The sequence below is a fragment of the Trachemys scripta genome, chromosome 1, assembly GCF_013100865.1.
Source record: "Trachemys scripta elegans isolate TJP31775 chromosome 1, CAS_Tse_1.0, whole genome shotgun sequence".
NCBI classification, from domain to species: Eukaryota; Metazoa; Chordata; order Testudines; family Emydidae; genus Trachemys; species Trachemys scripta.
The window spans coordinates 19,222,608-19,234,671 of NC_048298.1; the positions used below are offsets into that span (position 1 = coordinate 19,222,608).

A 12,064-nucleotide genomic window follows, 5' to 3' on the forward strand; every position below is an offset into this window, starting at 1 on the left:
GAGGTACCGGTGCTCAGCCCCAGTAAGCCTGGGCACAAATTAAGCACTGGTTGGGCAGCTCAGCAATTCCCTCTCTGTGCAGCCTGGCCTGGATGGCCGGAGAGCAGCAGCTGGTGGCCAGGTGCCCAGCTCTGAAGGCAGAGCCGCTGCCATGGGTGCTTGGCCAACAGCCACTGCTCTCTGGCTGTCCAGGCCGGGCTGCAAAGAGAGGGAACTTCTGAGCCTGGCGCCTTCCCCAGCCATACACGTCCTGACCACTGAGCCCAAGGGAAGGGGAGACCAGGGGCTGGCCCACTGGTTCTGCATGGGCAAGCCCTGTTGCCTGTGCCTTCCTGCCAGGCTGGCAGCTCCAGGTGGCATCACCTGCCTCCCGGCTGGCTTTCCAGTGGCTCCAGCCCAGGCTTGTCCACCCACCCCATCCCGCTCCACAGTCCAGGCCCACCAGCTTGCAGCACTCAGATGGTGCTCCCCCCACCCCCAACCATTGGTCTGGGCAGTCACCCATGTTGTCCACCCCTAAGGCTCACACTGGAGTAACTGCATGGACTTCACGGGAATTACTCCTGATTTACAGTGGTATCAAGGAGTGAGGGGCAGGGAGTTCAATCCCCTACCCACTTTCAAAAACCAAGAAATCCTTCCCCTAAAACCAGTAGATCCCCTGAGTACTAGAGTCATCCAGACCAAGTTCCAGTACCTCTGAACTGTCTTCAAGCTCCTATGTTCCCCACTGTCCCTGCCACCCCCTTCCCTCCCCCCGCCAGATAGGAGGGAAATGGATTCCATAAGAACATAAGAATGGCCCTACTGGGTCAGACCAAAGGTCCATCTAGTGCAGTATCCTGTCTTCCAACAGTGGGCCAGTGCCAGATGCCCCAGAGGGAATGAACAGAACAGGTAATCACCACGTGATCCATCCCCTGTCGCTCATTCCCAGCTTCTGGCAAACAGAGGCTAGTGAAAGGGGAGTCTGGGCAAGTTAATTTTGACAAGTTGGCATTAGGTGACCAGCAAAAGATACTCAGCTGAGGAGTAGTGTGAGGACAGAGAGACGTTCTCCCCAGTCCTGCCCCTTCTCAGCTTACCCCATCTCCAGATGTGCAGATACAGCTTCAGAAAGGCCAAGGGAGGGGCTTGGGAGCAAGGGAATGGGGGAACATGCCACTGAGTTTGTCTGGTTTTCTGAACAGGCATAAATATTTAAGTGGATCATGAAATAGGATCAGTCATCATAGCCTTTCTGCTTCCCAGAGAGGCTTACGGTTTGGTGGTGGTTGTGGTGGTGGTTGTTTTTGCCTTCTTTGTAAAGAATGCAGAGTAATAAGACTGTAGGGTGAATTACTTTTTAACATGCACTCATTCCCCCTGAAATCCCATCCATATCTTTCTTACTGATACATGAAAAAAATAAAAAGAGAAAGAGCTCCTTTTTTAACAGATATCATTACACTCTGAGGTTGTCAGACCCAATCGCATTATGGTCACGTTCTGCTTTCCTCTCTTAAGTGGAAGTGGGAAGATACTCTGCTTTACAAACCAGAATGCCCTACACATTTTTTAGTAAATCAAAGGACAGCAGAACATCATGTTTTGAAAGAAAATTAATGGGGCTGTGTGGAACGGGCTAGGTGTGGGATGCAGAAGAGCTGCAAGTCACCGTCTTTATAAAGTGTCCCTCAGAACTGAGTGTATGAGGAAAAGAGGCAGGAGAGGGATTTCATATCACTGTCACTGTGATCACAAATGCCTCGTTATTGTGGAGTAGACCTCAGATATGCTGTATGTTCCTCAATGACTGTATATAATATGGTATGTGAGAGAGGAGAATGTGGGCCTTTGGGCCTTTCTGAAAAATACGTATATAGAAAAACAGATATGAGAAAACAGAGTAGAGCCTGTCAGAAAATGGTAAGTATTTTCTGTGGAAAATTTTAGAAGGAACTTTTCCAAAACTTTTTGCACAATTGATTTCAGTGGGGCCACTTGTATAGTATAATGTACTGTTTGACATGAGTAAGAGTATCAGACTATGACCACTGTGTCCAAAGCTGTAATTATGCAAGTACTCAAAAAGGGGCAATCTGTACTGGTTTTTTCTCCATTAGAACCATATCAGAGGGGGGAAATCGTATTTGCCAAAAGAACAGAGACAAATCAACTGGGAAATATTACTTTTACACTTTCAGAGTGGTCTTACAAACAAAGAAGAATAATCAAAATAAACCAATCTTCAAGTCTTTGATTGTTCCTTTACATTAGGGCCATGTTTAAATATAGATAAAAGAACAGTTAACTCTCATTTTATCAAAAAGGTTCTGCACTTTAAATCTATTTGGGTTCTCAGAATCTTAGAAGTTCTTGGTATTTTCTTAGGTAACCCTATGACATCTTTTCCATTAAAATTTTATATTAAATTAAAATTGGTATGCAAGTGGATCTAGCATCAGGGCTTGTAGTGCCCAAGGAATCCATAAGGTATGAAAGGGAGTGCATTACTTGCTCTGCATCCAGGAAATGCAGAGTATAATTGAGTATATTTCAGCTCCTTTTTAATGCAGCTAATTCAGCCAAACCTCTTATACTTGCCTATTGATAAAAACAAGCTTGATGCACTTTTATGCTTGGTCTCACTGCAGTTAGAAGCGAAGCCAGAGAACAGGATCAATATGAAATTAGTGTTTCTATCATTAACAGTATATCAGTGTACCATGGCTTTCATTTAATGTTCCTATAAGATGAGATTCCTGTGATTAAAGAATACAAAATAAAAATAAAATGTATTAAGCCTATCTAAATGTGCTAACAGAAAGATGTTCTTTGGGAAAGAAACACATTATCATTTACAGTGGTAATTAAAGCCCTGCTCTAAAGAGGCAGGAGGTATTTATAACTACAGTTTAAAAAATAAAAAAGCTTGTGTTTCCTGATGCTGGAGGTTGAACAGTTTTCTTGTAGGCAGGCTGAGCTTTCAGAAGGCTCAGAAGGTCAGGTTTTTAAAGACAGCATCATGAAAGCATGGTACAGCAACTTGGGCAATGCTGTTAAAGAAGGTAGGCTCTCATTGTATTCTTATAGCCCTGAGTTGTTGCGGTTTTTTCTATTTCCATGAAATATATTCTGCACATGAATGGAAGGAAACAAAAGAGGACTAATGTAATGTTCCCTTCCTTTGTTCAAATTCAGTGCTGAGTACAAGCGGAGAACTAAATACGTGCAGAAAAGCTTGAATCCCGAGTGGAATCAGACGGTCATTTATAAAAATATCTCCATGGAGCAGGTGCGTGACTATTAGCACTATCCACTGTGATTTTCTGTTCTGTCTATTATTTGTATGGCCAGTGACTGTCATTGTGGAATCAGGGGTGATGTTGGAGGGAGTTCATCCCCCTGAGAAATCCTGCTACCAAATTGAAGGGAGGTTTGAATGATTTCTTTGCCTTTGATAGAGTTCACACCTTCTACAGATACTGTTTGAACATCCCTGCCAGAGATTTAGTTGTCCCTTCAACTCATAAAAATACTTCCCAATAGTATTTTTTTTTAACTTTGGAATTCACCATATTGCATCTACTACCAGCTATTTAAAAAGGGGTTTGGAGGCAAATACCCTTGATCCCTCTATTAGTTCTATACACACATACACACCATTTAAAATCACACCAGCTCAACACTACTGTGCTGCAGAAACAATATACTTAGCGTATTTTCCAGGGATAAAGTATAAGTAAGTTCAGCAAGCACAAGCTGTTTACCAAGTGGTGTTGTCTTTGTCTCACTGTCTGGAGTGGCTCATGACCCTGAGTGCCAACCTCACGGCAGACTGTCAAGAAGCAGGGGAAAAACTCCAACCTGGTTGTATGTTCTATAATTAGATTTCACCAATCTACTAACAAGTGTGATCTCCTAAAGCACTATACCACTCTTACCATGGAGTCACAGAGAGTCCAATTGCCACCCGAGCAAGTTGGACTTTATAATAGATGGTTGCTTTACACCAAAAATCACAACAATAATCAGGTTAGTCCCCGTCCCAAAGGACCAGTCACTTACCTCCGGCCAGTTGTACTCAGATCTCAAACCAAAGACAGTGCTTGTAGCCAATCCCATAAAAAACCAGCCAAAGGTTTAGGAACTAGGAAAAAGAAATGAGAGTTCTTTACAAAAGTAAAGCAGGTAAACATACACACACAAATGAGTTACAGTCAGCTTTCAAAAGCTAATAGAAACTTCTGTAGTAAGCAGACTCTGTATATCCTTTAGGGCTAACCCAGGCAAAACATGCTTAGAAAGTCTCACCCCTCAGAGTTCAAGCAGCAAAAGAATCATAAGTTCTCCTTAACAGGCATTTTTATTCCCTTTCCCCAGCATCCCAGTGATAAAATGAGGGGTTGGACACGTAATCTCTTCAGGGCTGTGGGGGAAGCAATCAACAAAGTCCTTGTTTCACAATGGCCCATTTGGATTCAAAAGTCTTTACTTATGGGCAGGAGATAGCGCCTTCCGTAGGAATCCAGCTTTTTGCATTAGGTTAAGTCTTTTTTATTGTTTGGTGAGCTACATAGTTTCAAAACAAACATTTTACAGTTATTGAACAAACACTTCAGTACTACCTTATAGCATGGTTTTAAGTGAGATTATGCATGGAGCAATTTACAGGCATTTCATAAAGTCTAAACACTATACACATAGGTATAAATCCAGTACCTATCTTAACAATACTACACAGGTAAGACTGACTGGTTTACCCTTATGCATTTGTCAGGCTTAAGGGCTTTGGCATTAGTTGGCATCTGGTCTGGTGGCATCACAGTCTTCTTTTGAGACAGCCTAGTTAGTTGATGACCATCAGAGTATCTTCCTTCCTGACTGCATGGCGTCTAGCAGATGCAGAATTGTAACTTGAGACTCAGGCTTTAGGGGTGCTTCCAGGCCTGTGAGGCTGCCTCCAAGATCCCAGCACTTTCAGCAATGCCACAGCTGCAGGCATGGCAACTCTGAAAGTGATGTTGAATTAACTAGAGGGGGTGAGTCAAGGGCATGTCTAAGATGTAGAAACGAGAAGTCTTGCTCCTTACAGTCGTCCAGATTTGCTTGTACTAGGGGTTCTATCATTTTCCATATTCAAATAAAATACCTATGGAATGTTGCTGTTTTCAAACATAATAGTGAGGGGCTTAAGGATGGGCTTAGTCAGCTGAGAGGAACATGTTAGGGTTTTTATTTTGCAAGGGTAGACAGGCTTCAGTCACAGCTGTGGGAGGGGAGTAGCTCATGTTCTCAAAAGCTTTTTTCTGCTTACTATTGTTAGTTTTCTAAATTTAATCTTGAGTTCTGAAATCAGTTGTAGCAGCCTTTAGCATGCCAGTGCTCTGAGTGTGAGAAAGAGATGTTTTGTCCTTTTTAAAAAATTCTGACAAAATGAGAATCTCCCTCCTGGTTTAAATCCAAGAATTATGGAATAATGGACCTAGACAGATTATTTGTTTCCAGCACCTGGATCTAGTTGCACTTCCCTAATGTTCCTATATTTCTTAGCATTTAGTTCTTAACAGTTTCAGATTTAATTTTTCACAGCCATCCAATCTCTCAGTACTTTATAAATGCCTTCAGCATGCCAAGCTTGCTACATCAGAATGTCCAGATTTTTTCAGCTGCCTTGATGTGGTCCTTCATTCTGACACACAGCCCTTAAAATTAGCCTCCCAATTTCAAACTTAATTATTCATACTTCTCTTTCAGTGATGATAGTGTGGATTAGTGGATTAGTTTTTGAATGAAGCAAAACTGAGAAGGCTGGAGAAGGGACTAACATGGCTCACAGGATTAAAAATGGGTAGAGCTCCATGTCTGTCATGGAGGTCACAGAAGTCACAGATTCCGTGATTTTCCACAACCTCCGTGACTTCTGCAGGTGCCAGTGTGGCTGACCCCAGTGCTGCCCGAGCAGCTGGCTCCAGGGACAGCTGCTCAGGTAGCCCTGGGGACAGCCACACCAGCCACTGCTCAGGCAGCCCCTGGCAGCAGTCCCAGGGCGACCAGCACAGCCACAGTCTGTGGCCTGAGGCAGCGTCTCCCTGGGTGGCTGGCCGGAGCAATTGCCGTCTCCAGCCCCAGGCAGCAGTCCCTGGGTGACCGGCTGGAGCAGCTCCAGTCTGCGGCCCCCTGCAGCAGGTGCCGCTGGTCCCGGGTGCCTCCGTCCCCAGGCGCCATCCTCTTCCCCAGCAGCGCCCCCCCCAAACATCCCTCCCCACACTCCCCCACAAGTTTTAGTCACAGATATTTTTAGTATAAGTCAAGGATTGGCAACCTTTGGCACGCGGCCCATCAGGGAAATCCGCTGGTGGGCTGGGACAGTTTGTTTACCTGCAGTGTCCGCAGATTCGGCCGATCGCAGCTCCAGTTGGCCACGGGTCACCGTTCCAGGCCAATGGGGGCTGTGGGAAGCAGTGGCCAGCACATCCCTCAGCCCACGCCGCTTCCCGCAGCCCCCATTGGCTTGGAACGGCAAATCGCAGCCAGTGGGAGCCGCGATCGGCCAAACCTGCAGACGCTGAAGGTAAACAAACCGGCCCGGCCCGCCAGCGGATTTCCCTGATGGACCGCGTGCCAAAGGTTGCCGATCCCTGGTATAAGTCATGGACAGATCAAGGCCGTGAATTTTTGGGACCTGTCTATGACTTTTACTAAAAATACCCCTGACCAAATGGTAGTATTAATAATGGGGTATGGAGTCTTTTACTGCTAAAGTCATGGACTCAAATCCAGCTGTTATGGCTTCCAGGGTTTGTGTAAATGCTGTGTTTTGGTGTCATATCTTGAGGGTTTGCACACATAGCATTTCAAACTAATCCAAAAGTTCAAAGTGAAATTCAGCCAAATCCAATGCCTGTTTTCACCATGAAGGTATGCCTGCAACACAGCCCCTAAACCTCCCAGGTTCACTAAAGAGGTTTGTAAATCTTAGCAAACTTTCCAAATCCAGGCTGATTTTCAAGTTTAAAATAGTTTGGTTTCAGGTTCTGCTGTGAACATATCACAGGTCTAGTTAGCAGTGACTGAACAGCAAACATTTATTTGGTGATCTTAAATGAGCTGATGATCTCAGTCAGAGCCTAGGAGGCAGTTGTCTGTATCTCTGCCACTCTCACCACAGACCCTAATTGGCAAAGTAACAGTCAAAAGTTTGCCATTCAGGATGTTAGCTAGGGCCTGTGCTAAGAGTGGCTGAAATAGCCCACTGGGCTAAGATAAAATAATTTAAAATGTGACCAAAAAGGATTTAAAATGTTTTGAACCTTTGCTTCTACTGTCACTACTAATCCTAGTCTGTTCTGTTCCATGGAGGTTCTGGGCAAAATTTTCAGATTGAATAGTTTATTCAAGAAAAAATGCAGTTTGATTCAAACTTTTAGCAAATTTGACAAATAGTTTCGGCCATTCACAAAATGGTTGAAGGAAGAAATGGTGTTAGTGCTGTTATCCTTCCCATTTACAACTGTTCGCCCAGTGATTCAGGCACTCACCTGGAATATGAGTGACCCAGGTTTAAATCCTCAGTCTAGAACAGACCTGAAATGGACTTTTTTGATTCAACAAAAATACCAAAAAATTCAGATTCTGTTTGATCCAAACTGCATTTTGTTTTTTTATTTTTCAGAAATACCACCCAACCAAAAAATCAGTTATTCACCCAGCTCTATTTTAATACAACACTCATCACCTTGGTATCTGAGTGCCTTCCAGTAATACATTAAGAGAAGTACATTATGTGACTAACATCTGTCACATGTTGTTTGTTCTTTCATTGACTCTGCCAGGGGAGAAATGTGTGCCATAGAGTGTCTTTATTTGGTAGGGACTTTTCTTTTCACACCTCTCCTGGCATATATCTGTTGGCTAGAGAGAATAAGATGGTTGTGTAGGTGGATGATTCTTCTCTTAGGAAAATTCGGTGCCATTCCATGAATTAGCAAGAGTTCCACAGAGCAGCAAGGTTAAATAGCTTGCCAAGATAGCAAATAGAACCATACTCTCTCCCAGCACTGGATCTTTCCTGATTTTTGTGATTCCAGTTGAGTATATGATGGCTGCAAATGCACATATAAATACACATATACTATAGCTTGGAGAATTGTCCCCATGCCACGCTGTTCATAGTGTCTGGACGCATAGCCAGCATGGACTGATATTTCACAACAGTTTGATAATGACAATAAATAGGAGTTTAGGAGAATAGCTATGCTGGTTGCAGAACAGATGTTCTGATCAGCAGACGACTCAAGCTACATCAGCCTCTGAATAAGCCATATACTGTCAGCAATTGTTTCCTTGCTAGTGTTGGTTCAGAAGCTTGATAAGGATTATTCATTCAGAGAAGCATTTTCCTCTACTCCATCAGTTTGGAGAGTTGGTCTGAAATCCATAAGATTAAATTAATTAAAGACAAGATCAAAGTACTGCACTTAGGAAGGAAAAATCAAATGCACAACTTACAAAATGGGGAATAATTGGTGAGGTTACTGCTGAAAAGTTTCAGAGGATCATACTGGATCACAAATTGAATTGAGTCAATAAAGTGATGCAATTGCAAACAAGGCTAATATCATTCTGGGGTGTATTAACAGGAGGTAATTGTCCTGATCTATCCAGCACTGATGGGGTCTCAGCTGGAGTAATGTGTCCAGTTCTGGGCACCACAGATTAGGAAAGATAAATTGGAGAGAGTCCAGAGGAGAGGAACAAAAATGATAAAAGTTTAGAAACCTGAACTCTGACGCAAGATTAAAAAAAAAACTGGGCAGATTTAGTCTTGAGAAAAAAAGACTGAGGGGGGGAGCTGATAACAGTCTTCAAATATTTTGAGGGCTGTTATAAAAAGGACAGTAATCAATTGTTCTCCATATCCACTGAAGGTAGGATAAAAAGTCATGGGCTTAATCTGTGGCAAAGGAGACTTAGATATTAGGAAAAGCTTTCTAACTATCAGGGTAGTTAGATTCTGGAATAGGCTTTCTTGGGAGATAGTTGAATTCCTATCACTGGAGGGTTTTAAGAACAGGTTGTACAAACACCTGTGATGGATGATCTACGTTTACTTGGTCCTTCCTCAGCACAGGGCATTGGACTTGATGACCTCTCAAGGCCATTTGATTCTACGATCAAAGGCATGCTCGCCTGCTGACAGCAAACAAGTATTATTAAATGTTTGCTAATACAGACCTTTTAACGTCACTGTCTAGACATTGGCTGGTTATACAATTTTTCATTTTCATTTTCTCTTTCATAACATAGCAGAAACTAAACTGAAAATAATTATGAGAAAGACTTTTGAATGAAACAGACTTTTTCAAGACTGTCATGATTAATTTTGCAATGTTGCAAGTTCCAGTTAGACAGTTAAATGGAAAAAATAAGTAAAACTGAGTATTTATTTTTTATTTTTGGAAGGGGAGAATGGTGGAGATATTTTCAATTTAGGGAGGGGTTCTAGACATATATTACAAACACTGCTATGTATTTTCAGTGCAAGCCACCTTTCTTTGGATAGGTGGAAGATGGAGTGATGAGAGCAGAGGATTTGGCATGAAAAGTTCTGAGTTTTATTCCTATCTTTGCCACTGACACATTACATGGCATTGGACAAATCAAAAAAACAATGGCTGCCACAGTTTTCTGATCAGTATAAAGTGGGTAGCAATATTTTCTTACATTACGGGCATATTGTGAGGCTCAGTTCTTTAATGTTTGTAAAGCACTTACACTTCCTTGAATGAAATTAATATATAATAGATTTATTTAGAAAGGATATAGTTTTCAAAGACATGTAAGTGACTTAGGAACCTAAGATAATTTTCAAAAGTGACATAGGCACTTTTGAGCCTCAGTCTCATTGAAAGCCACTTAGGTTCCTGAATGCCTTAGTCACTTTTGAAAATGAAGGTTCCTAAATCATTTAGGCTCTTTTGAAAATTTTATCCACATTCCCTTCCTGCCCCTGTGTACCAAGTCCTTTATAACAATGTAAAAGGCAATGCATTTAAAAACCTCATAAAATATTAATATAAAACTAAATAACTCCAAATAATTATAAAATTATTATTCAGTATTAATTATTCTGCACCAGGCATCCTGGGATAAATTAATACTATGCTCTTCCAAAACTGATTTGAAGAAATGTAATGAGAAGGCTCTACATCTGGGGTAGGACTCAGGGACTGCATAAAAATGTTCTGCTTGCTCCATTCAGTGAGTTGTGTGAATTTTCCCAGGGGAGAATATAGAAAATATTTCCAGTGGTATGTTCCATAGCTACACATACACAAATATCACAGTCATCAGCAATATCGCACAGGCAGTGATCTCCGGACCTTCAAACAGAGATCTCTGCCATGTGAACTATTAATATAGTAGTTAGCTGTTAGTTGTGTCTGAGCCAGTTACTAGAGGAGACATTAATCACATACGCAGGGGGGCGGGTCTGACATTCTAGGCAGTATATGGGGAAATAGCAGACATTAGCTGTTTATGCAGAGACTGTTGTTTCTAAGGACAGTAAGGATGAAATCCTGTTCACACTTAAGTCAATGGTAAAACTGCCATTAGTAGCTTGAGTGGGCTCAGGATTTCATCCAAATTGTCACATGATCCGTCATAATGCTCACTTCTATCTAGCAACTTCCCACACAAGAAACACCCACTAATTGATTCAGGCTCAGCAATGCCTTTGTCTCACCATGACTGGCACCTAGCCAAAGTTGCTTCCTGATCAAACCGTGTTCATGCCATCTAGCTGTCCCTTCGCCTGGGAACACTTGTTCTTTTCCTGAGGAGTGCACTCCCCACCTACACAAACACACTAACTCAGGTTTAGAAAAACTATTTGCAATCACATCATCCGTTAACTTCCTGAGGGGACCTTGAATCACTGGCTTCAGCAGCTAGAATTGGATTATGTAAAACAGCACCTCACTTTGCTCAGATAGTATCACACACAAGGGCTACTTGTAAAATCTCTAACCACAAAATGCTCTTGACTTTTTAATTGTGGTACATACGTCTTCAGACAAATACTTCCCCTCAACTCATATTTGAAACTTATCTCATGCACCCTGCTTAGCAGAGTTCCTCCTATGGTTTTCCATTATCCTGGTATGTTATAAAAGCTTTATTAAGTTAAGAGGATTAAAATAGACTCTACAAAGAAATGTGGAGTACTATACATTTCCAGCTCTGTTTTATTATCTTGCTAATAGAAAAATGCGGTTCCAGCATAGGACCAGTTGCTTGAAATCCTGGTCTGCGCTGGATAAGCTAGCTCCATCTGAAGGACGGGGGGTGATTCTTGTTCAGTGGCACAAACATAAATTATGCAGGTTAAATACACAATGAAACCTTTTTGTTCAGATTTAGACTTAAGAGAAACGATAAGAGATGGAGGAAGAGAGACTAATGTGCTGCCAACATTTTAATAAAGGGCTCCCTCAAAAACATTTTGCCTCACTCAGCAGTGCTCTCCATGTCAAATACTCGTCCCACACAATAAAATATGTATCAGTTCCACACAAAAATTCAATCAAATCCATACTTTCTCCCCTCCTAGATCCATCTATCCTTCCTTGTGTCCCAGTACAGCACATTCATAACCTGTAATGAGGAGGCACTCTTTAGAACATCTCTCTAAATGTTTAAATATCTTTGCCTATATTTTGTAAAGGGCATTCACAAATGATGTGCTAAGCTTTCCGTGCTATCTTGCCACTTTATACAGTCTCTTGTTCAAACTTCTGTTTAATTTTTCACAGGATATTTCCAATAAAAATGTGTTCTATATTGCCCGAGTGGATAGGATATAAAAAAAGAGAGATAACAGAATTTCACTTAGTTAAGAACACTTTTTAAATCTTTGCTTTCAAATCATATTTTTATTGTTGCCCTATTTAGCAAGTGCATTATGTATTCCCCCCAAAAATATTTTAAAATCTCCTTTTGCAGGGGGGGGGGGGGATTAGGATAAGTTGATTTTAACATAATTTTCAAAGAAACTGGCACTGCTTAATTGTTCATT

The 12,064-nt window shown here is 41.9% G+C and overlaps 1 protein-coding gene across 3 annotated transcripts in view; it reads left to right on the top strand.

Moving 5' to 3' along the window:
• The window catches only part of PCLO (piccolo presynaptic cytomatrix protein), a 504,664-nt gene that overhangs the window by 416,398 nt on the left and 76,202 nt on the right, over positions 1-12,064 (top strand). For all 3 annotated transcript variants that reach the window (XM_034765561.1, XM_034765570.1, XM_034765579.1), the window contains exon 17: positions 3,184-3,277. In XM_034765561.1, the coding sequence (XP_034621452.1) occupies positions 3,184-3,277 (94 nt within the window). The remainder of the gene's footprint in view (positions 1-3,183; positions 3,278-12,064) is intronic.